The following is a 27,250-nucleotide window of genomic DNA, read 5'->3' as shown; positions in this document are numbered from 1 at the left end:
TTTTTTTTTCTTTTTGAAGATTTTATTTATTTATTTGACAGAGAGAGACACAGCGAGAGAGGGAACACAAGCAGGGGGAGAGGGAGAGGGAGAAGCAGGCTCCCCGTGGAGCAGGGAGCCCGATGCGGGGCTCGATCCCAGGACCCTGGGATCATGACCTGAGCCGAAGGCAGACGCTTAACGACTGAGCCACCCAGGCGCCCCTCTTCCATAAGATTCTTGAGAGGGTGAAGTAGGCCACGACTGAAAAGCACTACACTGTTAACTATAAAAACTCTGGCAGTATGTCTGTCTTGCTTGCTGCTGAATGCTCAGGGCTCAGCATAGCTCTGGAACACAGTAGGTGCCCAGTAGGTTAATTGTGGCACGAAGCAAGGGGCTATGCCCGGCGCCCTGTGAGGAGGTAGTTAATGGCAATGACAATGGACAGGGAGCCTTTTACACGTAGGGACACTGCACAAATGTTAGCATCACGTGATCATCACCAACACGCTCCCCCCGCCCCACCTCTGCTGAACTTAGTCACCTGGAACACAGGCTTCTTTTCGGGAGACACTAAAAACCACATCGGGCCTGGAGGCTACATCTGAGCTGTGCCCATTTAACCTACAGCTAACTCCAGACTTAGAGCAGACTAAGACTCCTCACCCTCACCCTCACCAACACAGTCCCCAACAAGGGGTAACCCACGGGCTCCCCAGCTGAAAATCCACAGTCTAGACTCAGAGTGTGACCTGCCTGCGAGGGGGTGGGCATGAAGGAGGGAGGGGCGTTAGCAGATACTGGGATGCTTGAAGATCATCCTTGTTCTGTACAGACATCTCAAGAGAAATTCCAGAGCCTTGTGTGCAGGAAGACCAAAAAGAAGTGGGGACTGACCTCAGGGTTGATTTCTCATGGGACTATCTGGAGTTGGGGTGGGGTAGGGGTGGGAGCAACCATCAGGGTTTGCTCCTTTTATCTTTTACCTCTTTTCAGCATTGGTAATTTAGGAAGAGTACCTTTCCCCCTCGAATGGGCAAGTTGTCCATTTGGGGCCCTGTGGTTTCTGAGTGACCAGATGACCCATGTGGAGGTGGTGGGAGTGGGAGGTGCCCATCATCCTACCAGCCCGGCTTGCCCGCCTTCCCCTGCCTGGCAGGCTGAGCACCCAGGGCCTGGGGGGGGGGGGGGCTGCCTCACCTATATACTCGCCCCTGGCGAAGGGCAGGGCTGGGTGAACTGTTCTTGTCTCCTGCTCGGCAGGCGGCGGCTCATAACTGTCGTCGCCAGTCTCCTCGGCAGGTAGCACGTACATCTCTGAGTCCGAGTGTTCGTCTGGGTGTTCGTAGTCGCTGTCCTGCAAGTGCAGACCCCAGGCTCAGTGCCCCAACTGGGCTCGGTCATCAGAACAGCTCGGGCTTTAGGAGGCGAGAGCTGCTCCCCCCGCGTAGGCACCAGAGAGCGAGGCTTGGAAGGGGTGGCTAAGCAAGGTTGAGCGGCCATGAGAGGCAAAGCTGGGGTTGAGGCCAGGCCTTTCTGCCTCCAGAATTTATCACCTGAACCACTATCCTGGGGGAGCATGTGGGCCATTTAACAGGAAGGGTGGCTGAAACTCTGCGTGTCTGCAAAGAAGAGCAGTCGGAGATAAAAATACATTTTTTTAGAAGGCAGAAAAAGGACCCAATACAATAGAATAACCAATAGGTGTCATTTATCATGGATGCTGAGGGTTGAGGGAAAAGATTAATAAGGAGAGGGTAAGGGGATGCACAGAATATAAATTTTATTTAAGTCTCTATTGAAATTATCGAATACTGAATATTCAATGTATATTGCAAATACATTGGCACAGTAACAGTTCAAAAGGATGTAAAAAAAGTCTCCTTCCCGGGGGGCACCATTCCTAGCTTCTCATGCATTTTGTTCAGAGATCACTTAGCTATCTTCCACACGTACATATATTCATGCGCAGGAAATATTTGATCCAGCACTTAAGAGGTCCTCTGCCCACACTGCCTGACACACTGCGTGATCCATACAGGACTTGCCAATGAACGCCCGGTGCACCTGCCTTTCGGCCGGCCTCCTTCCCCTGCAGTCCTGCCCCGCGGCAGGTGTGGTGCGGTGTGAGCCCAGGGTTGGCTTCGCTGCTGTCTCCTCGGGGCCCATAGCAGGGCCAGCACAGGACGGGAGTGCTATGTGTTTGCAGTGAATGATGCGGGAGGGAGTGAGGGCTGCTCCCTTGCTCAGTCTGTGGGGGATGAGGGAGAGGGGAGGAGTGGGGTGAATAGCAGGAGACGGACAGAGAAAGGCAGCTGAAAAGAGAGCTTTCCCGGGGTGGCGGAGGAGCCCTGGGAGAGAAGAGAAGGAGGTCCTTGTCCTTGTCTTAAACCCGAAGAGTCAGGAAGGGACAGGGAGGGGCGAGGTGAGAAAAGTCTTGTAGGGGGATTTCCCCACACCCCCATTTCGATAACAGCAGATAGGGAGGCTCAGCAATCCTTCCTGACTGTGAATGCAGGATTCAGCTGAATAGAATAATGGCAATGATAATTATTATCACAACTGACATTTCTATGCACTTGCCTCCCTCATGTGTCCCGTACCACAATGCTATGAGAGTTTTTTTAAGCCCTCAGAGAAACTGAGGCACGAGGAGTTGAGTAATTCGAGTCTGTGATCTGTGTTCTGGAGAAGCCAGAGCTGTTCTCAAACAGCTGGCCTGGGAGGTGGGGTGGGAGCCAAAGAGCAGCCGGGGGCGAGAGCGGGCTTGGCAAGGCTCCTCCTGCCCAGCCTGAGGCTGTTGGGACCCTCCTCATCCTGGCCAAGGAGAGGACGTGATCCCTGTTGTTGGGCATCCCAGGGAGACATCAGTGACCTTTAATAACCATCTGGAAAGTGAAAGAAGCCATAGGCACGCAGACGCACGTGCCCGGGCGGGAGCAGGCCTGGGGCTTCCTAGACCTGATCACCCGGAGGCTGGGGAGCAGTGTGCATCCTGCGGAGGACACGGGGGTCCTCACAGCCCCTTGGGCAGAGCAGCCTGACTGAGAGGACCAGGCCGGCCGAGGAGGCAGAGAAGGTAGAGGAAGAGCGACTCCCCGTCAGCTGCTCTTGGCAGCCCGATGCTGACACTGGGCTGCCTACCGGACTGTAACCCCCATGAGGCCCGGGCTGAGATAGTGTGCCCAGGCCCCGGCCTGGAATGAATGAATGAGCTGAGCTGCTGCCCTGAGCTCTGAAGGGACTGAAGAGGGGGAAAGGGGTGCTCAGAAGTGCTGAGCTACCCCTTCATTTGGAAGATCTTTTCTGTGGGAGGTGTACTACGAGCCCCTCCTATTTCCAGCATAGTGAAATGATTGAATGCCTTTTAATTAGGAAGGAGTCTATTCAAACTTCTGAAGGAACAGTTTAAAAAAAACCTCCCCTCGGGGCACCTGGGTGGCTCAGTCGGTTAAGCGTCTGCCTTCAGCTCAGGTCATGATCCCAGGGTCCTGGGATCGAGCCCCGCATCAGGCTCCCTGCTCCACGGGAAGCTTGCTTCTCCCTCTCCCACTATCCCTGCTTGTGTTCCCTCTCTCGCTGTCTCTCTGTCAAATAAATAAATAAAATCTTAAAAAAAAAACAACCTCCCCTCAAATTATTCTATATTCTGGCAAACAAAATTCTTTCATTCATTCATTTAATCCTTGAGCAAGCGCAGTACGTTGGACAGTGGGATGGAAACTTTGAAGAAGGGAATGTGTGATCAGGCAAAAAACCTTCTCAAATTGTCCATTCATTCATTCAGTTAATATATTTATTGAGCACCTACTGTATGCCGGCCATCGTGCTTGACTCTGAGCATAGTCCCTGCCCTCATAGAACTTACATTTTAGCAGGGGAAACCAACAGTAACCAAATAGTAAATAACATAATAAGTAGATAATCAGCCATAAAATAGTTATCACTCATGATAGATGCACTTGAGGAAATGTTCAGGGTCCTGAGACAGAGAGCAATGGGAGGAGGGATTCTACCTCGGGTGCAAAAAAGGCTTTCCTGAGAAGTAGACAGTGAAGCCAAAGCCTGAAGGACAAGAAGGAGCAGAGCAAGTGAAGAAGGATGGGGACGCTCTTTGGTTTCTCCTCTCTTCCCTTCTTCCTTCTCCTGCCTAAGGTCCGTGAGTCTGAAATCACTGAGCAGGCATGATATTGACCTGTTGTTGTAGGACCGAGGGCAGACCTGCGCACCTGGGCCATGGTAGACAAGGCCCTGGCAAGGGGTTGCAAGGAAGGCTGGACAGGTGCACTGGGGCCGGATCTCATCTGGCCTGAAGATTTCCTTCTGTGTACAATGGGAATCCAAGAAGGTCAAAATAATTGTCAATGAAGGTTTACTCAATCCTTATTACAGCTGGGACCTTAACTTTGGTTGTTTGGCTTTGGGACACAAATCATCCCCTCCTCTCCAGGCTGATTTTATTTGTGTTTTCTAAGTCCCCACCATGTGCTCTTTTTATTCAGCCAGCGAGCTCAATTTTCGTGGCCTCCCTGTGGATGCAGACCAGCTCTCAACTTTGTTTCAGCTGTGCCTGATCGTGGGCAGCCAGCAGGGGGCGCCGCTGCAGTGCTTCTGAGGGATCCGCCGCTGCCAGGCCCTGGGAGGAACTCCACACCCAAGTGACCTGCACAGGGGCCTTCTCATCCCCTCTTTCTACAAATCTTTTCTCTGCAGTTGAGAAGGGAGGTACTCCTGGCTCATAATACTCTGAATAAACCCCAGGTGGTATACCCAGTGTGGAGCTGGGCTCCGGCTCAGGGGATGGGAGTCCTGGGCTCTTGTTCCACTGGGCCACTGAGTAACTGAGTGGCCATGGATGGGCAAGTCCTTTTCATTCTCTTAGCCTTGGTTTCCTTATCTGTAAAATGGCCTTCTTGGATCCTGTCCAGATAAAACACACACAGAACGGAGCAGGCTAACATTCTGGATGAATTTGATATAAATGAGGAAAAATTGTTGTGTATAAAGTTTTTAGGATGTCTTGTCCCTACAAGACTTCACCCAAGAGAGAAGTGTCCACGGGGCCCTGTGGGCTGCAGAGCCACCTTCAAGCGGGTGATGGTTGACTCTGACACATCACCCTCCATGTCCTCATGGCCGGGTCCCTCGCTCACTCTGTGGTCCCCAGCATCTGCTACGGTCCTCTTGGTCACAGCAAGCACCGTGGAGTTTAAAAGCCTGGTTTTGAGATCTGAGGGCCTGGGTTTGAATTTTGAAACTGCAAGTCACTTAAACTCTCCATGCCTTGGTTTCTTTACCAGTAAAATGAGCAGGGCTGATACTCAATTTGTTTGACAACTAGCATGGCTCAGGTGCTGACCTAAGAGTGGCCCAGAGGCCCCCTGATGTGCCAGGCATTCACTCTTTGGGGTTGGTTTGTTTAGGGCTCCTAGATAAGGCCCAGGCAGTGACGGGGCGCTGGGGAATTCAGGGCAGAGGCCTTTGTCAACTGATACGGAAGTATTTAAAAACATTTCACATTTGTTTTGGCTGTGCTGGTGAGTATTCCGAACAACAGCACTGAAGATGGGGCTAGGAATGCCTACACAGAGGTGCTGTGGGGTGATGTGGATGAAGCACTTAGCCTGGTACACACTGGTGCCAGGTCAAGTCAGCCACTGTGGGGTTCTTGCTGCCTTGTCTGTCTGTAGGGGCCCCCTCCAGCCCAGCCATCTCCCCGCTGTGATGTGCAGCTGACCAGCAGCACGTCCTTCAGAAACAAGCCCTTGCAAAGGCCTCCCATGGACCCTGGTGGAAACAACACCCTGCTGGTCCCAGGAGCAAATACTTACGAAATCATCGGACCACTGCTCCTCTTCGTCAGCAGGGTTCTCTGCAACGGCAAGTGGGAAGCAGAAGGCATGAGCTTAAATCTCAGCCGGCCAGCCCCACCCTGTCCACCACTATTCCGCGCCTGCCTTCCTTGCCCTTGGGCTCCCCGGTCCTGTTTACTTGGCCTTGAACAGTTATTACACTTATCTCATGTCCATCCACTTACAACTCCTCTTTTTTTAAAAAAATCCATTCTCAAAGCATAAAGGGAAGTCCCACTGAGGCAGAGCCATGGTACATCTGAACCATGTCTGTCTTTGGTAAGGAGCATTTGTAGGACTTAAGAATAACCCAGGAGGCACCTGCAATTCATACCATGTTGCTTCTCAGGATGTCTATGAATCAATATGTGGATGGTGTAGTAGGAAGAGCACTGGACTAGGAGTCACATAGACCAAAATTCCCGTGCAGGCTCTGCTCCTAACAAGTCGGAGAGTGGACAAGACAGCTAACATCTCTGGGCCTCAGTCTCAAGATCTGTAAGATAACAGATCACTTCTGGGATTTTCTGTGGCTCTAACTTTGTCTTTCTTATTGAAAAGCATTTACCTGGTGCTTTACTACATGCCAGGCAAGATTTTCAGAGTTTTGCCCTCATGTAGCTCTCTCAAAAACCTTATGAGGAAGCTGAGGCCTAGTGAACATAAGTCATTTGCCCAACGTCAGATAGCAAATAATAGAGCCAGGAGTTGAACCCTGCAGGCTGACTTCCAAGGGTATGCTCTGGACTCCAAGGCCATGCTACCTCACTGCCTTTGAATGCCAGCGTGTAGGCACTGTTCTTGGCTCCGCAGGCAGGATAAAAGTGGATATAACAGGTCTCAAGGAGCTTAGGATCTTGAAGAATAAAATAGATCTGAATTATGGACAGCCAAGGAGAATATCTGACCCTCTTTTCTCCAAAACACATTTAGAGTATGAGAAGCTTAGCATCCATCACATAAACTGACATTAGATGTTAAATGCAATTCGCTCAGCTAGGTAGGAGATCAACCAGGCACAGGTTCACATGGCAGAGTGGTTCCAGCGACTGTTATCAGGGAGGCTCCCAGCTCTTCTCGCATCCCACTGAGCAGCCAGGGTAAGGAGGCCCAGTGGATGGTCCCCGAATCCTCCAGAGCCTCAGCAGAACCTTTTCTTGCCATTTCTGGCCCTTGCCATGGCAGACCACTGACTCCAGCTCTAGGAGGACCCCAACGAGGCACAGGGAAAGGAATTACAGAGAAAAAAATGGGGGCCTGAAGGAGGGAAACGTTTAGATCAGAGTGGCCAGATTTTAAGCTACAGCAGCAACAGCGCCCTCTCTTGGGAAAAACATGATAGGCACTAAGAAGGAGCTTTATTTTATGAGCCAAATAATGGGCCTAACTTTGACATTCACAGAAGATAATTCTTATTAAGTTATGATTTGGGCTAACTTATACCGCATTCTAGTGTACTGCAGTCACTGGGGTTTTGCAAGAAACTCGAGAAGACTCGGTGAATAAGTCCCCTTCTCAATGTACCAATACCTGGCACTGAGGGGGATACGTTTCTAATACCTTAAGTTTGGGGATAATTGAAGATCAGCACTTAAGGTGGCAAGATGTTTTTGTTTCAACCTTTAAAATAGAAACCTTTATAAAATGCCTTTATAAAACCCACTTCCCTGCCTTGCTGAGCTGTATTTGCTGAGCCTTTCCTCAGGGGGGCCGGGGCCCACTCTCTGGTCAGTTACTGCTGAAAGTACTTGCAGAAGCTCTCTAACTACTTTTCCTGTCCCCATTATCTTTCCTCTCCAACACATACTGTGGACTGTTTCTAGTGATTTTCTTAGAATAAAGTTTGGAGCATGCTGCTCCTCTCCTCAAGAACCATCAGCGGCTCCCTATGGAGTAAAGCCGAGGCTCTGTGTCCACACCTTCGGATGCCTGCCCCTCCTGTCCCTCCCTGGACCTCTCTTGCCGTCGTCCATGTTCGCTCAGTGATACTGGGCATCGCGTTCCTCCCAGCCTGCACTTTTGATCATTCTCTGCTCTGCCCGGGCTACTCCCCGGCCCATCTTCCTTCTTTGCGTGGAAGTCCCTGTTACAGCTCTGCCATTCGGTCTTGCCCAGTGCCTCGGGTTCTGACCCACGACCCCTTCCTCTGGGCCCTCGCAGGTGCTGCTGGCACCTTGATGACACGTGTGGTCCATTCTGCCCTGTGCTATGATCATTTGTTTGTGCCTCTCGGTACTGAAAACCAAGGCCTATTTAATTTATCTTTGTATCTGGATGACATTTGGCATTTGTAATCTGTGCAGTAATAAAAGTGTGAACCAACAAATGAGTTGAAGGAACGAAAATTAGGATACTAATAATAGATTCCATTTATTAAACACTTCCTGTGTGCCCTGGGCTGGGATAAGTATATTTTCTCAATTTTCCTCAAAATGGTGCTTTCTGGTATGCCCTTATGGTCTCAATTTTATAGTCGAGGAAACCAGTGCTAAGAGACGTTTCAAAACCTGTGTGAGGCCAGATGGCTGGTGAGTATGGGGGCGGGTCGGAGGCCAGGCTCCCTGTCTTGGCCCCTGTAGCTGAAATCTCATGTAAACTGCCTGATCCTCTACTGAGCCTTCGGATAAAACCTAGAAGAAACAAGAATGGCCCAATTCAGGCATCATAGAGCGCCAAGGCAGAAAAGAGAGAAAAGCATCACCGTTTGGGAGAAGTTGCCTGATGGCACCCTTCCCTCCCCCAGCTACACGCATCTGCTGGTCCTGCAAGCAACTCACAACATCCTGCTCTTAAAGTCACAGCCTGCAGGCCATTTCCCAAACTAAAAAGCAGGACGGTCCAAAGTACTAGATCCACACTACTGGTTGTCCAGCATCTCAGGGAGCTTCCTAAAGTGGGTGGGTTGTGATTTTAGAATCAGGCTCCCTGGGTTCAAATCCTGGCTCTGCTCTTTACTACCTGCTTGGCAGTGGACCAGGACTTTAATTGTTTAAAGCTCGCTTTCTCACCGGTGAAACAAGGGTAAGAATAGTGCCTGCCTCCCGTGTTTATGAGAATCAAGTAATACAATACATGTGAAGTGCTTCCCAAAGCCCGGCACACAGTAAATGCTGCATTAATGCTACTTATTGTTGCCTTGGGTATTGCCAATGCCTTAATAAACCCTCAAAACAATACCAATTCTATTTCACTCCAATGGCAACCGCTCAATATGGCTACCGTAGAGAAATGGACCCAAGAGAGCCTCTAGTGTAGAGGGTGATGCTTTCAGGAGGGTAAGTTCAAGTTTAATATGGGCCAGGTGGTTTCACTAGGGATGTCAGTTTGCACGCCCCTGGCAAGAACCTGAGATGCGGGTTGGGCCTCCTTACTAGGGAGAGCCTTTCCAATTGGGTCGTGTGCCTGGCTTGGGGCTTATGTTCCATTCACGGTGTCACAGTCGCATGCCGCAGAATAGAGGAGCTCCTCCCCTTGCCTGGCCCAGGCTCTGTGATTCACACGGCTCCCCAAGCCTGGGAGCACAGCAGCTGAGCTGTGAGGCCCATGCCAATGCCATGACGGCCCCGCCTGCACGTCCGCTCCGGGGTTTGGAGCTTGGGCTCTGGGGTCAGGCTGCCTTGATCAAAATCCTGATTCTGCCACTAGCTCGCAGCATGGACAGGCAAATTGCTTAACCTCTGGGCACCCGTTTTCTCACCACTGAAGTGGATCCGATAAGTAGAGCCCGTGTCATGGGTTTTGCGAGAATGAAATGAAATAGCCAAGGGAAAGGGAGTAGAAGGGCACCCGACACCCATCTATTGAGTAAGAGCGCAGTGGACACCGCTGGTTACTATTAATCTACTTTCATAACGACCTGAAGGATAGATCAGCACTCTCATCTCCAAGCAGGAAGCTGAGGCTCAGGGACGTTATAAAACTTTTCTAGGTTTACAGTGTTTAGGGGTCAAAGCCGGGATTCTAACCCAGGCTAGAGGACCCCAAAGTCCAAGGTCTTATCACCCAGCCATGGAGGTAATAGACCTAGAGTCTAGAAGGACAGCCACATATCACACGGAGGACAGTCCAGGGCGGTGTAGGCTTTCCTGACAAATGTCTCAATGCCTGGAATCATGGCCAGGTGCTGGGAAAGTTCTGCGAAGGGTACGCTCAGCAAGGGCTGAAGGGTTACATGAGGCTGTGTGGTGAAGGTGGGACTGAACGGGGCCTTGAAGGATGGCAGGACCCGAGTGAGAGAACGAAGATGAAGGAGGGCACCCTCCTTCCACCCCCTAAGGCTGGGACCTGTGTGTCAGCCCCAGAAGCAGGGCCTGGCTGATGGCTGGAAGGGGCATCCATAAGGCTCCATAGATGTGCCTGGAATGAACAAGCTGTTCCGGAGAGTCAGGGGAGAAAACAAAGCCAGACTTGTTGCCAGCCAAGGGGGTGATCCAGCCACAGAGACCACGGTAGGTCCCAGTGACAAACTTGAGGCAGGGAGGCTGATGAGGATGGTGTTTGAGAGGTTCAGGCATGAAATGACAAAGGCCGAACCAGACCAGGGGGCTTGGGAATGGGACGGGATGGCTGGAAAGACAGTAAAAGATTCTGTGGCGAGAGCTTGAGTGAAGCGGTGAAGGGAAGGGTGTGAATGGAGCATCCCTGTTCTGGGTCACGAGCAGCACCAGAGACCCTGGGCGTTGCAGGGTGCCCTCCATGCTGCGTGTCTGACGCATGCTCAGTTGTGGCCCTGATTCAGCTCTGGAGGCCCTGCTCTGGGCCACTGGGCCTGCCAGTTTCTCCTCTTACAGAGGTGGAGGTGGGATGTGGGGAAGCAGTGGGACGGCCACAGTGGGATGCAGGAAGGAAAGAAGGCAGGAGGTTCAGTTAGATGTGGTGGCGGAGGCAGATGCAGGGAGGGAATAGAAAGAAGAACTACAGAGGCTGCGGGGGAGGCAGCCCGTGGACGGTCCCCCTGGGTCTGTCCCAAGAAGAGAAAGGGATGTGACAGTGTGGGGAGCAGTTCTGAGCCAGCTAGGAGAGGTGATTTGCATCTAAATACTTCACATCTTAAAAAGTCCCTTAGCCTGTCCCTTCCTCCTTTCTCAGAGCCCTATTAATGGGGGGTGGGAGGACTGAGTCCTGACTTGGCCATCGCCTGGCTGTATGACCTTGGGCAGCCTCGGGGCCTGTATGGTCTCCAGCTAGCCCTAACACGAGAAGCTAGGGGTGAGTGGTCTTAAAGGACTTTCCAGGCTTTCAAATACCTTCGAGTCCAAGTTTCATTCCTCTATCCTTAGTTCCATGAGGCGGGGCTGATGGTGAATGCAGCTCTCCCCGAGTCAGCCTTGCTGGTACCACCAGTCAGAGCGGAGACAGGGAGACAAAAAAATCAAGTGAATACTGGCTTCAGTAAGGACACCAGGGCAAGGGCGAAGCAGGGTTACAGTTCACTTCTCTAGTGGACGGAGGGTTGCTATGCATTCCCTGTGCTTCTTACAACAGCCCCTGGGTATTAGGGTCCAAGGGTCCAAGGAGAGAGGCCCCGTCCAGTTCTGACCACTCAGGGGTGTGTGGAGCGGCCAGGGGAGTTTCTCTCCACAACAGTGTGACCTTAGGCAAATATTGACCTGTTTGCCTTCTCATTTATTATTAGACACCCCACTAGTCATGAAGCACCTGAAGGTCAGGGCTATCTTTTCTTCCCCACTCCCTACTTAGTAGATTCAGTGTCACACAAGACATACTGTGTCATATTTGTCAAATGAGTCAAAGAACATGTGAAACAGCAGAAGCACGTGGAGATATTGATTCCAGAGAAGAAACTACTCCAATGACCTAATTTCTTAATTTTATCCTTGAAGTTGCACAGAACACCTCTATCTGTTTTCTTGAATGTTTAAAGACTTGTGCTGTGTGGCCATGAGGACAGACTTAGGAAGCCATCAGGAAATGGACTGACTGCATCTCTGTCCTGCCAGGGCTGTCGGTCCTTGACAGGACCAGAGAGGCTTGGGAAGTCATCACAGGAAATGTCCAAACAGAAAGTGGGCCTCATTTGTGGTGCATGGTGGTGGTGGGGGCGGGGGGTTAAGCACTGGGTTGGATGTTAGGCTGTCGGATCTTTGGGGCTCCTTGTAGACCTGGGACTCTATGATTCCATAATTTTCCATCAAAACTCGGGGTACTTAGCAGATGTCATTTGCTTTGTTTTCCTTTCTTTTTTAGAACTTGGGAGAGAAGGATGAATTTTTTCTCATTTGTTAACTAAGCAGCTTGCTTGAGTTTTGGTTTTTTTTTTTCCCCCTTGGCTTTTGATCAGATAGATTTTAAAGGTCAGGACAGGGTCTTTATTTATTTATTTATTTATTTTATCTTTTCACTGCAAAGGAATCTCCTGGTCAACTGTTGAGACTTGCTGACTGGCAAAGTGAAGTTAATAAGTACTCTGTAACCTAGGGAGTTCTGGAAAGTGGTCCAACAGGTCAGTCACCAGACTTGATATGTTGGTCAGCATTTCTTAGTGTGATAAGATTTAATTAGTGCCTAAGAGGAACTCAACTGTCTGATTTATTGCAATCTTGATCAGTAACAGAAAAAAAATAGTAAGCATCCGTGAAGGTTGTGATTTGGTTTTGGTTGTTGCGCTGTAGAGGAAGATACGTCATTGATGTCTGTAGCCCTGCGGTTTTCATTAAGGGCTATATAGGTCTGTCCATGTCCAGGAAATCATTATATTTAGGCCAGTAGAAAGAGATTTTAGACTTATCTTCCCAAGGCATTTCTTCTAGAAAAGGGAAGTATGTTGGATAATTTATTTTGCTCACCACTGCCATAAACAATACCAATCTCAAGATTACCCTCCGCTGACAAAATTGATCCTAGTTGGAATGGGTAGCAGGGCTAAAGTCAGAGAGGAATGAGTAACCATGCACCATCAATAATTTATCTTCCCCTCTTCCCCACCCCCACTGACCCTCAAGTATCCATTTTAACAATTCTCTCTCCAGGAAGTCTTCCTTTCCCCAATTCCTCCACACCCTCCACCTCAGATTAGATTAGACATTGCTGTATGGACTTTCATAGAACGTTGTGCTTCCCCATCACCCTGAACTCTAATTGCTTTTATATCATTGTATCTTCTTTTCGTCACTATAAATACTGTGAGTATGGAGACTATATCTGTCTTGTTTAGCTCTGTATCTCTACCTAAAACCGTGTATGTGCCTGGCACATGGAAGATACTTAATAAATGTCTGATAAATAGATGAGTGGATGCATGGATGGATGGATGGAATATCACATCTCCACTGTAGTCAAATGCCTAATGGATTTGGGCATTCTTAAAATTAGGATGGGCACCCTTATTTTCAAATGAGTAGAACATCGTTCCCTTTTCAAGAAGTAAACATGAACATGAAATTAGTCAAGAGTCCAAGTATTTTAGAAATACTCTTACCTGAGGCATAATCCCTTTGAGGAACACTCGGAGGTGCTTTGACTTTCAGCCTATAGAGAACAACCATTAGACAAATGGTCAGTGAGTAGGACAACTGTTGTCAAGGCCCATAACAGAAGCAGAGATAGAGATAACAGACAGATAACTAATAGAATAATGGCTTCTTTTGGACCCATCACATTGAAAGGTTAAATGTATTGTAAATGGAGTGAAGCCATTAACCAGAGGTCTCCCACCTCCCTCATCTCCTCAGTGTGTGATGGGGCTGTCACTTGGCAAAGGTGAAGTTCAGTGGTGGAAGGGTTCTGAGAGGTCAGAATACTAGAAAGCACAGAGTTCAGAGGTTCAAGGAAGAGAAATGTTGATTGGTTGATAGGACGGTAAGAGAAGATGAACTCTATTTTAATAAATAATAAATGCTTTAAATATCAAGAAAAATTTTAGCTATAACAGAGCACTTGGTTGTAGGTTGGACTGAGATTATTTAGGCACTATTTAAGAAGTGCCAAATAAGTGAGCAGTGAGCATCTCCAAGTTGGGGATTGTGATACTTAGCTTATTTAGAAGTTGAACTGTTTCAAGCAATCTCAAAACTACTTTAGTATCTTTATGCATGTATAAAATGTTTGAATATTCACAGTCCTTCCCCCTCACTAAAAGAAGAAAGTTAAAATTACGTTTTAAAAATGTTTCCCAATTTTTAGGCTTACTATAAGTTCTGATAACACCTCCCATTCTATTATTTGAAATGGGTAAGTTTTCTAGTAAATTATTATTCTTAACAATAGTTGCCCATTTTATTTAAGAATGATTTGTTTAATGAAATTTACAGTATATATAAATAAAACCTACATCCAGTAGCCTTTATTTACTAAAACATCACATCCTTTTTTAGAAGCAGGGCATAGGTTAACCATTACATGCAAAACATATTTCATTTCTTGTGGGAAAAAAGCAGTACAGAAATTCATGTCTGATTACAAAAAAATTAGCCTGATAAACCAGAATTTTAATGTTGCAAAAATAACAATATTTATATTTGCATAGAAATTCTGCTTTTTGTTTCCCCAAAGGTTCTCAGATAGATTATTTCATTCAATTCTCATAGCAAGCCAGCATGGGCTGGGAAGATATTATCATTAGATTTCTGATGAGGTCCAGAGAGAAAGATTAGCCACGGTGTTATGGGGGGAAAAAGCACAAAAACAAACAAGGAACGGCGCCGGGTCTGTTCCTGGACCAGTACAATTTCGAGAAACACAAACCAACCATTACCCGTTATTGCCATCATTTCATAAGAGAAAAGAAAGGGTATTTTAATACCCAAAATGTCTTAAGGTTATCATCTCGGGATAAAAGACAGACTCAGGAAGGGACTGGTGGTCACTGAACACCGACCAGGAATAAAAGCTGTGGTTTGGGCCTCACGTAGCAGCCAGCAGCTGCATGCCAACCCCCAACGCTTCAAGGTCCTTATTTTCTCATTTGGCCATGGACCAGTGACAACTCTGTCACGGTCTTGTGTTAAGAAACCAGTGTGTTCAACCGTGCTTCCTCCTTTCAAGGTAGCACCTGTTGCCTGGCAACGAGTAAGAGGGTAACAGCAGGTCACTCAGAAGCGAAGGGCCACTGACTTCACCCAGGGTAACGACTATGGCAGCCATATTTTCCAAGCTGAGAGGAAACATGGTTTGTCAAGTTTAAGTGTATTTTGGGAACAATAGGCATAATAAAATAGAAACTGTCTGAAAAACTTTGAGCTCCATGGCTACTCTAAGTATGCCTGACCATGGAATAGAGAGACGTTTTACACAGAGGCTTCATATTATTGAGAAAACTGGTGTATTGTAAGACTAACAACTGTGGGATAATTAATCTAGAATTGCTAGCGATTAAAACAATGACTAGCAGGGTTATCTCATTTCAATGAGATTCTGCATGTGTCAGAAATACTAAATGAGAATAATCACACAGCTCTCTCCACCACAGGACAGAACATGAGGACAAATTCTCCTCCTCTAGGAGATGCCCCACAAGCAGAAGACCATTTTAACTATTTTATGATAATCACTTATACATATTGAGACTCATTTGCATTTTATAGTCTAAAAACACCATAAAATATGATTTCTTACTTTCAAGTTTAACAAAGACCAAAAAGAATGAAGACACTGTTCTGAAGGCATAGGGAAATGATTTGCTTTTTGATACTTAGCTTATTTAGAAGTTGAACTGTTTCAAGCAATCTCAAAACTATTTTAGTATCTTTATGCGTGTATAAAATGTTTGAATATTCACAATCCTTACCCCTCACTAAAAGACAAAATGGTACAAAATTTTTGGAAAGCAATTTGATAGTATCAATATTAATGGTACAAAATTTTTGGAAAGCCATTTGATAGTATCAATAAAAATTTCGATGGCATAAATTCTTCCATCTAGAAATTTCATTTTAGGAGTTTAGCTTTCTGGTATACTCAAAATATGTAAAAATTATTTATTGAAATGTTATTTATGAGAGTTAAGCTGAAAGAAATGGCCACAAAATTTTTAGTGATCTTATCAAATTGTCCTCCAAGAATATGTCAGTTTAAACTCCCACATTTCTTTCCGATATCTGGTTAAATGAAGGATAATACATTTATAGCAGACTATTAATAAGCTGTTCAAAAAATATATATACCCTATTTTTACATACCATCAAAGACGTCCATGATATAGCATTAAGTAAAACCACTAAGCAAAGCAAGTTGGTAGAATGGTTTATGAAGTATGTCACCATTCATGATGAAAATGTGTGTGTGTATAGGTATGTACTATATCACATACATACAGATATATATACCAGACTCACTCATGACAATGTCTATTTCCCTGGAGTTGGTTGAGGTGGGAACATGGAGAAGTGGGAGATTTTGACTTTATGCGATTCTGAACTCTTTGATTTTTTTTCCTGGTGAATCTCTACTTCTTTCACTTTCTGGATAAAAGAACGTAAACAAAAACTTAATGGAATACCATTTCCTCTTTCCTCTTAGATTTTGAGTGGCAAATACAGGTATGTACAATTTTTATCTTTTTTAAAAAAAAAAAGCTTAAGAGTTTTTGATGTGCAGGAAGATTTGAAATTCTAGCTTTCCCTCTCCAAGTACCAGTTGAAAACACTATTTTAAGGCCATAATTGAAAAAGCAAAAATGGAAATATGGAAAACAGGTATGGCATCCTAAAGATGCTAAGACTGTGTTCTTCTAACTTCTCTTTTGGATTTCTCGAAGCGTGTCCTAGTGGACTTTAACTAAATAGTTATAGAAACTGATTATCCTGTTTCTATAAACGTCTTTGTTGACATTTGCTGGCACCTTGAGTGGTAGAGCTCACTTTTACTGCTGTGAGAGGAAAAAGCCAAGTGTCCTGAGTATCACCCCATTCATTTTCCATGTTTCCTGAATATGGATCTTACTACCATGGACTCTAGCCATGAGTAAGAAAGGGTTACATGCTAAAGAGGCTGCAACTCCTCACTTGGGTAACAGAGAACTTTGTTCTCTTCCACCTAGCACAGGCTAGAATAATGTGTTATTTATATAAACGAGTGCTTATATAGTGCTATGGAGTTTAACTTACTTTTTGATTTTGTTCATTATTCCACCTTCATTGTTCTTGATATCGTGGACCATCTTTTGAAGTTGCCTGCAAGAAACAAATTAAACATAAAATATTAATAACTAGGTTGATTTAAAAAAAAAGTCTTCTGTCCTTCTTGAATACAAAAAGAAAAAAGACCTACAATAAACCCCTCAAACGGTGTGAATCATATTATATTTAATTAAGTTGACCATCTGCTACTTGAGTAAAGGGAAAGTGTGAGTGATTCTGTAAGGAATGTGGTCATTGGGCCATGTCCCTGTCCCTGCCCATTGGCTATCTGGGCCAGGGTCAGGCTCTGAAGACAAATTGTGGTTTCTAGATCTGTCCATTCTGAGGACACATGTGAGGCAAAAGCCCTCTGATAAACCTCACTATTCACCACTGATTGTCCTTAGAGCATTCACATTGCAAGTTGGAGCTACCTTGAAGGACACATGAGCTGAAATCAGGTCCAAGATTTTTTTTTGGTGAACTTTACTAGGTAGAATCTGGAAAAACTGTCACCAAAAAGTTGTATATACACAGAAGCCATAAAGAAAATGATTAATGAATCTGGCTGCATACACATTTGGAAACTCTGTAGAACAAAAAGTAATATGCACAAGATCAAAAGATAAATGATGTGCTGGAAGAAATATCTGTGACACAATAATAATAATGACTCCATGTTTTGATTGACAGAGAAATCTTATGACTCAGCAAAGTAATTATTAATAATTTAATAGGAAATGGGCAAAAGATGTGAACACATAGCAAGCAGAAAAGGACAAGTGGCCAACAGACTAATGAGAAGATATTTAACATTACTTATATTTAAAGAAATCTAAATCAAAGCAAAAATGAGACATGTTCTACTTATCAGATTGGCAGAACTTAACGTGATAATACCCTGGGTAGATGGGGGTACAAAAATACAGATATTCTTGGGAATGCACATTGTTACAATCAATACCTGTTAAATTTTAAAACCTGCATGCCTTTTGACCCAGAAATTCTACTGCTAGCAATTTACCATTATAAACATGGTCATAAAACCATACCATTATGTACATATAAGCCTTTTGCATAATAACCATAATCCTTCCTGCCTCCCCACTGAAAAAAACTGGAAACAACCTAAATGCCCATCAATCATTAAAAGGGAACTAGTTACGTAGACTTTGATAAAGCCATACAATGGACTACCACAGAACTTTAAAAAAAAGAAAAAAAAGAAACACATACCCGTACTGCTGACACATAAAAAAAATCCCCAACACATACTAAGTTAAACAAAACGGTGAAGGAGAAAAAAGCAAAAAAGGAAGAAAGGAACGGAAGTTCAGAATAATGTGTATCACATATTTTTTTCTGTGGGATGCGAAAGGACACGTACATTCCTATGAGCCAGTACATGCATAGCTTTTTAGAAGGACATGCAAGCAGTTATTCAAAGATTGTTTTCCAAGGCAATGGAGTGTCCTCATACAAATTAGAAAAAGGTACCCCTTTCTTCTGGGTGGGCACCTGCGTGGCGGCAGGGCACACAGCCTGGCAAACAGTCAAGGAAGGAATAGATTTCAGCCTCTACTTGTCCTCATAGCTGAGCACCCTTGTATCGACTGTGGAGTGAAAGCTGGCGGCTCGAGGGGGGATGGGGGCCTCCGTTTTATAAAAAGGAGACTTCCTCTTTACGATGAAGATTTTTCTATATGATTTGAGTGTTCATACCTTGTGCATATATCATTTCTATCATGTTTTATATGGATATATAAAGAAAAATGTGAACAGGGTCGGAGTACAGGGCCATGGTTTTTCTCTTCATAATAACTTTCTGACTTAAAAATATGTACTTATATTTATATATATTTACATGTAAATATATATTCATGTGTCAGTACGAAATATACATACTTAATTTTATATTGTATATAAAAATGATGTATATAAATATATAAAATATATTTCTTATTTATATTTATATATGCCTAAATTATATATATAATAAATTATATATATATATATATACAATTTCACACGGTTCTGTCCTCAAAGAGTAAGATAGTTGAATTCAGTTTTCAGGCAAGCCTTTCCTTTGTTCTGAGGAAACAATGTGCTTGGGCCCTATAGTTAACAAAATGTAAATCTCGTACACAACCATTGTTCTCGGAGAAAATTGTGATTTCCCATAAACCTGATTGCAGATTTCTCTAACTCTGGGAGATAAGCCTTGCATTGGGTAATGTGAACAGCGTTGCACAATTAAGTTTGGCAGAGGTCTATGAAACCCTGTTGACTAGGGGGAATCTGGAGGAACATTCCCTGGCTCTGCATGGATTTAGGACACGCGTGTTGCCAAGCTCTTCAGCGTGGATGGAGCAGTTAGAGCATGGGAGGCAGCTTGCTGGAGGAGTGCTGCCTGGCCTGCCTGTTGGCGTCTCTGCTGCTGAGTGTTAATTTAAGGCTAACTAACCCACCGAGGCTGATGTTCTGCTGTAGTTGTTGACTGAGAGCCACTGGGCACTGAGGGGTGGGGTGAGATTTACTGGGTAGGGATAGACCCTCCTCCCCTCAACCATTCTGGCAAAAGGAAGACTCTCAAATAAGGAATGGGAACTTGCACTGGGGATTTTAGGGAGCCCTCTCCCCTTCCAGGTCTAATGGACTGTTAGGAGCTAATCCTGAAGAGCATAGACCAACCTGAAGGATATTCATTGGTGGGCAGGTGGGGAGGGATACAAGAGTGGCTGGGTTTGGGCTCCATCTCTGAGAAGAGCCCTACCTGGCACCATCACTAGCCATTTGCAATGAGAGAATTCCTCCAATTGCCCCTGAATATTCAGTGGTATCCTGGCGGTTGTTGTACCCTGGCCTCAGCCGGGCTGTGGGGAAAGGTGTGTTCCATGGGCTTGGAGGAGCGAAGCGCAGAGGGAAGACAGGCTGGAGGGTGGAGTAGAAGGATAAGAGAAACTTCTTTCAGGACAACCTTAAGCTGCATCTTGGGAAATTGTCTACAAAACTGGGGGACCCACTGAGGGGCCCATGTTGGGATGTGGGGAGAGGTCAGTGCCAAGTGGTAATTTGTATAACAGAGGAAATGAGACCATATTTTATATCCCCAGTTAGGGAGGCTGCACCCACTAATTCCATTCATATGAGAACTCAGCAAAGCCCCAGGTTCAGCAGCAGAGAAGAAAGAATGGATGAGGGAGAAGGGGGACCACCTGCCCATCTGAGACACACAGAGGGATTCTAGAGCTGGACCCTTGAGTTGCCTCAGAACGCCATAGAATTTTTTCACATATATCCTGCACCAAACCCCTATCTCCTTTTCCTGCAGAACTCTAGGGAATCTCTGAGACAGAGGAATGAGGGAAAATGAAAGATAAGAGGTCTGGGCGTGGAGAGAAGGAGAGATTGGGAGAGAGAGAGAAGTTGGAATGGTTTGATTGGGAGGCAATTTAATAGTTTCCAGTGCAGAACAGAAGGCAACTCTGGCTGTAAGCTGACTGTAATCGAAAAAAACACCTTCAGGCTGAATTAATCTTTAACTAGGTTCAAGGACAAAAGGAGTCAGAATAAAGGATGCTCTCTGAAGTTTGTCAAGAATGGGACACAGAGTAAGGGGCTGATTTGTATAAGTAACTTTGCTGCAGGTGTAGATAAACAGATGTAAACTGTTGCAAGAGTTTGATGTGATTTTGTCATTTGCTCAACTTGGTATCTGATGCTTTTTGGCCCTTCCTAATTTCTTTTCATTATATATTATTAAAGTAATTATAATTATAATTTGTAATTATGGCACATTGTTGAATTGTTTCATAAACTATACATTTTGTGTGCAAAATTTTTCTCCTCCCTCCTCCTCTCGTTCACACAAATCCTGATGCCCACAGACTGTCAGTTACAGCCACCAAACTTCTGTTACCTGGAAAAACACAGTGTCCCCCAAACCAAGATGTGATGATGCTCTCAGCTCATTTTATCGAATAGTCTGTGTGATGCACATCAACTGTGTGATGCACACCTTTCCTCCTCTCTGGCATCCACTTTGGAGCATTTTTTTGCTCTACTACAACATAAAGCATATGCAAAAGGAATATACAGGTGGACTGTTCCCAGATTTAAATACCAGCTGTCTCACTGTGATAAGTCATGGTTAGGTGAAAATAAGCATAAAACAGCTTCTCTTTGATTAGTCCTTTCAGAGATATCCTTCCATGGATGGCAGAGAATAATAGGATCACAATTTAATTTTTAAAATTGTGAAGACACAGCCATGTTCACGTAACAAAAATAAAATTAAGAACAAAACTTACCTGATATATGTTTTAAAAAGATGTTAACATGGTAATTCCTACCAAAATAACACCAGCATTTTTCACAGAGCTAGAACAAACAATTCTAAAATTTGTATGGAACCAGAAAAGACCCCGAATAGCCAAAGGAAAATTGAAAAAGAAAAGCAAAGCAGAAGGCATCACAATTTTGGACTTCAAGATTGTATGACAAAGCTGTAATCATCAAGATAGTATGGTACCAGCACAAAATAGACACATAGATCGATGGAAGAGAACAGGGAACCTAGAAATGGACCCATAACTATATGGACAACTAATCTTCAATGAAACAGGAAAGAATATCCAATGGGAAAAAGACTGTGTCTTCAACAAATGGTGTTGGGAAAACTGGACAGCCACATGCAGAAGAATGAAACTGGACCACTTTCGTACACCATACACAAAAATAAAGTAAAAATGGATGAAAGACCTAAATGTGAGACAGGAATCCATCAAAATCCTAGAGGAGAACACAGGCAGCAACCTCTTTGACCTCGGCTGCAACAGTTTCTTACTAGACACGTCTCCAAAGGCAAGAGAAACAAAAGCAAAAATGAACTATTGGGACTTCATCAAGATAAAAAGTTTCTGCACAGCAAAGGAAACAATCAACAAAACTAAAAGGCAACCCACGGAATGGAAGAAGATATTTGCAAATGATATATCAGATAAAGGGCTAGTATCCAAAATCTATAAAAAATTTATCAAACTCAACACCCCCAAAATAAACAATCCCGTCAAGAAATGGGCAGAAGACATGAACAGACATTTATCCAAAGAAGACATACAAATGGCCAACAGACACATGAAAAATGCTCAACATCACTCATTATCAGGGAAATACAAATCAAAACCACAATGAGATATCACCTCACACCAGTCAGAATGGCTCAAATTAACAATTCAGGAAGCATCAGATGTTGAGGATGCAGAGAAAGGGGAACCCTCTTACATTGTTGGTGGTAATGAAAAATGGTGCAGCCACTCTGAAGGACAGTATGGAGGTTCCTCAAAAAGTTAAAAATAGGACGACCATATGACTCAGCGATTGCACTATTAGGTATTTATAAAGAGGATATAAACATAGTGATTCAAAGGGAGACACATGCACCCCAATATTTATAGCAGCAATGTCCACGATAGCCAAAATATGGAACGAGCCCAGATGTCCATCAACAGATAAATGGATAGAGAAGATGTGGTATATATATAAATGGAATATTATTCAGTCATCTAAAAGAATGAAATCTTGCCATTTGCAATGATGTGGATGGAACAAGAGAGTATTATGCTAAGCGAAATAAGTTGGTCAGAGAAAGACACCATATGATTTCACTCATATGTGGAATTTAAGAAACAAAGCAGATGAACATAGAAGAAGGGAAGGAAGAATAAAATAAGACGAAAACAGAGAGGGAGGCAAATCATAAGAGACTCTTAACTCTAAGGAACAAACTGAGGGTTGCTGGAGGGGAGGTGGGTGGGGGAATGGGGGAACTGGGTGATGGGCATGAAGGAGGGCACTTGATGGAATGAGCACTGGGTGTTATATGCAACTGATGAATCACTAAATTCTACCCTTGAAACTAGAACTAACTTGAATTTAAATAAAATCTTGAAAAAAAGAAAAGAAACAAAAGATGTTAATACATATTTTTAAGCAGCATGGCATTTCAGCATTTTAAAATAGTAAGCTAATTATACAAATAATTATAATTTAGTATATAAAATATAATACTCAAATAAACCAAATCATACATTCACTCCTTTGTCACTGATTTAAAATTTTTTTCAAGCTTTTGAATTAATGTCAACAAGCTTAGTTTTTAACAACACCCTGAAGCTGTGTGCCCCAGGCTGAGCCTGGATCTCAAAAGATTTAGATCCCACAAGTTCTGAGTTGGACAAATCATTGTTTGAAAGTTCCCAGCAGTTTTTTGCCTTCAAAGAAGCGGCTTCCCACCTTCAACTGCACCTGAATCCCGGAGAGGGCTATTGAAACGCAGAAGGTGGGCCCCGCCCCCAGAGCTTCTGATTGGGTAGGTCCAGAGTGGGTCGGATAATTTGCATTTCTAACCATTTGCTTGGGGCTGACTTTACTGGTCAGGAGGCGACCCTCCACTCCCTTTTGTGCTGTGGGCCTTTCAGTTGTGCCTAAATTAAGCAAATAGATGCTTGGGGAAAACTCCTGAATCCCAGTGCGAAGTTTCAGACAATGAAGCTGAGCGGTCAGTTCAACAACCTCACTGGGGCGTGGGTTTTCCTGGGCTGTCCCTCCTTTGTGGGACTCTGGGCTTTTCTCTGTGTGGATTTAGACTACCCTCTGCCTGTATATTTTTATTTATTTGAGAGTCATGTGCTTTCTTCCTGAGCCATAGTCTGCGGAAGCAGCAGAGTGGTGATGGGCGTGGGGGGGGGCGGAGAAGGATGAAAGTGCCCCTCCCATTTGCAACAGTGAAAAAGGGACTGGACCTGCTTGGCGCAGAGCCGCATGGTAGGGACCATTTGGTGACCTTGGGCCTAAGACATGACCATATCCCTGTCTGTGAGAAACGGGCTGTCACTCAGTCTGTAAAGACTCTCCTCCAGAACAGGATTCGAGGAAGATGAGCACGTGGGGCACAGGACTTGGGCTTTGCTACCTGGATGTTTCCCGTCTTCCTGGGGCCTCCTGGTTGTTGGTCCCTCCACAGGTTGACCTCTAGAAGGATTTCTACAGTGCAGAGGTGAGCTGGCCTTTAGAATGGTCTATGGCTGGGAGCAAAGCTGGGAAGACCTGAAGAAGGATCCAGGACATTGAGCGAAGCCTTGTCTAGTAGTAAATATAAATCATTCTCTGTGTTATGCTTCCTTTCTGTTATTCCCCAAATTTCAGCAGAGACTTACTACGTGTTAATAAGTCTGTTGGGTTGTGTGGAAATGAGGAAAGGGCCTGTGGCCAAAGGTGGAAAGAGCCTCAGGATGCCATTTGGGAGCGGGGGAATGGCTCCAAGAAGAGGGGCTCATGGATCTGGAGACAAGCAAGAGCCAGGATGGAGCAGTGTGGGTTGTGTAAGCAGCCCTGGGACTCCCAGAATTCCAACGGCAGGAAATCTGGTAAAAGTGGTTATAGGGGTACTGTATTTCGAATGGCAAAAAGGAATGTGACCTTTTTTTTCTTTGGAGTCCCAGGTAAGTATGGCTGGTCACATAGGTTGTACAGTTTTTAATTTTGTGACTTTATTTCTGATAAAAAAAAAAAAGTAATACATGCTAAGTGAATAATCCTGAAAGGCTAAAAGGGCTACATATGGTATGATTCCAACTGGAATCTGGAAAAGGCAAAACTATGGAAACAGTAGAAAGATCAGTGGTTGTCATGAGTTCGGGAGGAGGAAGGGAAGGATGAATAGGTGGAACAGGGGATTTTTAGGGCAGTGAAACTATCATGGTGGCTACACGTCACAGATGTATAAAAATTTGGAAATAATACTTAAAACTTCACTCTTAATTCCAGCCTCCACTATTAACATTTAATTAAACAGCCTTCCAATGTTTTGCTACACATGTATATAGTAGGTAGAGATTTTACATAATTAAGATCATACTTGACATTTCATAACCTGCATTTTCCACTTATATCTCAAACATTTTTGTAAGTGACCATGATCCTGAGACTTTGTCTGCTTAGCCAGCCAGTCTTTACCTGTACCTTTCCTCCCCCTGCAAACAGAGGGGCTTTTAATGAGCTGAAACTCCAATCTGGGTGGGTGTGACAGGGAGCAGTGAAATGTCAGGACCCCTATAATTGAGGGAGGGGAGAGAGAAGGCCAGACCAGACCCGAGCAGACCAGGATCAAGAGGTGTGGAGAAGATCTGCTGGAGGCCTTGTTTCTGCGGGCCTTGGATGGGGGGGGTTGGGCCCAAGGGGCAGGAGAGAGTCCATCTCAGGTTCCCTCCTGTTCCTTCAAACCCAGATCACTCTCTGAAACAGTGCTTTCTAGAGGAGGGTCTGAAGACTACCTAATGCTAGCAACTGTAAAATGAAGATATCTACCTCGCAGTGTTGCTGTGAAGAGAATAAATAATGGATGTAAAGTGCCTGCCCACGTAGGCCTTTTCAGTTCATCATAGAGGCTTGTCTTGCAGAAGACCCTTGGAGACCAGTTTAGACCAGGAACAAAGCTCCTATCAGTGATGTGCACTAGAGATGGGAAGGGGACGCCTTCCCACCGGGGTTGATCTCCTCCAGGCCAGAAGGTGCTCCAGGATTGGGTTTGGTTGTGGGGTGTCTCTGTTATTGTTGTTGTTTTGTCCGTGTCTTTTGGGGGAAGGGTGACGGGTGGTAGCAGGGAGGGTTGACTGAGAACACTCCCCAGCCTGGCGTGGCTGATTGCTACCAACATGTGGGAATCACCCACTAACCACAGTTCTGCATAAAACGGGGTATTTATGTGCCCTGACATGAGTGGCATTTTGATCTTTAACCTACAGAAATACCTTTGCAAAAATGAATTATTTTGAGTTCTTAGGGTGCCTTTAGTACTGACAAATGCTTCCATAAAGTCAGCTGTATTCAAGTGTAAGAACAGAACATTTTAATCAACACCAAGTTTAGTACAAGTAAAAATACTGTTCTTGTCAAAAAATTAAATTAAATTAGAAACAAAAACTCAGATTGCTGGGTCCTCAACCATCCCAATGGAATAAAAATCCCAGGTGGGGCCCAGCAATCTGCATTTTAACAACCTTCTTGGGACTGGTGATTCTTATGCACACAGGAGGCTGAGAACCTTTTTTTTTTTTTTTTAAAGATTTTATTTATTTATTTGAGACAGAGAGAATGAGAGAGAGAGAGCACATGAGAGGGGGGAAGGGTCAGAGGGAGAAGCAGGCTCCCTGCCGAGCAGGGAGCCCGATGCGGGACTCGATCCAGGGACTCCAGGATCATGACCTGAGCCGAAGGCAGTCGCTTAACCAACTGAGCCACCCAGGCGCCCAGGCTGAGAACCTTTATTAAAAGAAGCAAGGTGGGTTTATCTGCTTCTAGGCCAGGCTTAATCGCAAAGAGCACAAGAGAAGGCCCCCCCCACTCCCAACCTCCAGAGTATTTTCCCACCTGCCTGTATTGCTGAAATATCTTCAAGTCTTTACTCCAAATGGGATGCTGAAGGCTTACACAGACACTCTCTCTCCCCAGGAAACTAACATACTGGCAAATAGGAGTTTTAGTCAATGGTGTGATGTCTGCTCTTAATAGGGAGAACAAGCAGAAAGGATGAACTGTGGGTGCCAACGATCAGGCTTTTACCTTCACGGATGCTCAGATCAATACAAATCTGACCCAGAGATACTTTCCGTCTGCCTGCCTTCTGTTCCCTGGCAACCTGGCACCAGAGCAGGGACTCCAGCTCCAGGAGCTGAACACAAACAGCCCAGCCTTGTTCATTGAATATTTCTGAATTGAAGGTAAGAGATTACATCGACGGGCAGTCTCCATACATCTTCTTCTTGGAGGAGGAGGAGGTCTTGATTTTGGCTACACAATAGAGTCACTTAGGGTGCTTTTAATAGTCCTCATACCCAAGGCTCCCCCCACACCATTGGCTCTCAGGTGATTTTGATGTGTGGCCAAGGCTGAGAACCACCAGCAGCATTACCATTTGGAGATTCCCCAGGAAAGACCCATCAGCTAAGAGAACATGAGGAGAAGAATCCATAGATGCTAAATGCCCTTCAGAAAGGTGTCTGCAGGTTGAGAGCAGCCCCGGGATGGAGAGGGACAGAACAGATGCAGGAAGGATGGATTGGTGGACGCAGGGCTCCATCAGAACCAAGGGAGCACTGGGAAGGCGGCTGCACGTGGATAGTTTGGCCAGATCACCAAAAACTAGTCTCAGAAAATTCCTATTTTACAAAATACCTTTCCAATAATTTTTATTAAATACAGGAGGTGATTTAAAAGATGGCATTAGGGCGCCTGGGTGGCTCCGTTGGTTAAGCATCTGCCTTTGGCTCAGGTCATGATCCT

General features: G+C 45.1%; 1 protein-coding gene across 4 annotated transcripts in view; it reads right to left on the bottom strand.

Annotated features, from left to right (window-relative positions):
- BLNK (B cell linker) overlaps positions 1 to 27,250 on the bottom strand; it is a 75,143-nt gene that overhangs the window by 31,825 nt on the left and 16,068 nt on the right. Inside the window, exons 2-7 of one of the 4 annotated variants that reach the window (XM_081823732.1) lie at positions 16,898 to 16,963; positions 13,273 to 13,322; positions 11,081 to 11,164; positions 5,814 to 5,854; positions 1,539 to 1,604; positions 1,183 to 1,339 (exon numbers count right to left, since the gene is read on the bottom strand). In XM_081823732.1, the coding sequence (XP_081679858.1) occupies positions 1,183 to 1,339; positions 1,539 to 1,604; positions 5,814 to 5,854; positions 11,081 to 11,164; positions 13,273 to 13,322; positions 16,898 to 16,963 (464 nt within the window). The remainder of the gene's footprint in view (positions 1 to 1,182; positions 1,340 to 1,538; positions 1,605 to 5,813; positions 5,855 to 11,080; positions 11,165 to 13,272; positions 13,323 to 16,897; positions 16,964 to 27,250) is intronic. The other 3 variants (XM_081823733.1, XM_081823734.1, XM_081823735.1) reach the window with 3 other exon arrangements.

The sequence above is a fragment of the Leptonychotes weddellii genome, chromosome 6 (genome assembly GCF_054177405.1).
Source record: "Leptonychotes weddellii isolate Sample4059 chromosome 6, ASM5417740v2, whole genome shotgun sequence".
NCBI lineage: Eukaryota > Metazoa > Chordata > Mammalia > Carnivora > Phocidae > Leptonychotes > Leptonychotes weddellii.
The sequence above is the reverse complement of the archived record's forward strand: the minus strand, read 5'-3'. Positions and strand labels throughout refer to the sequence as shown.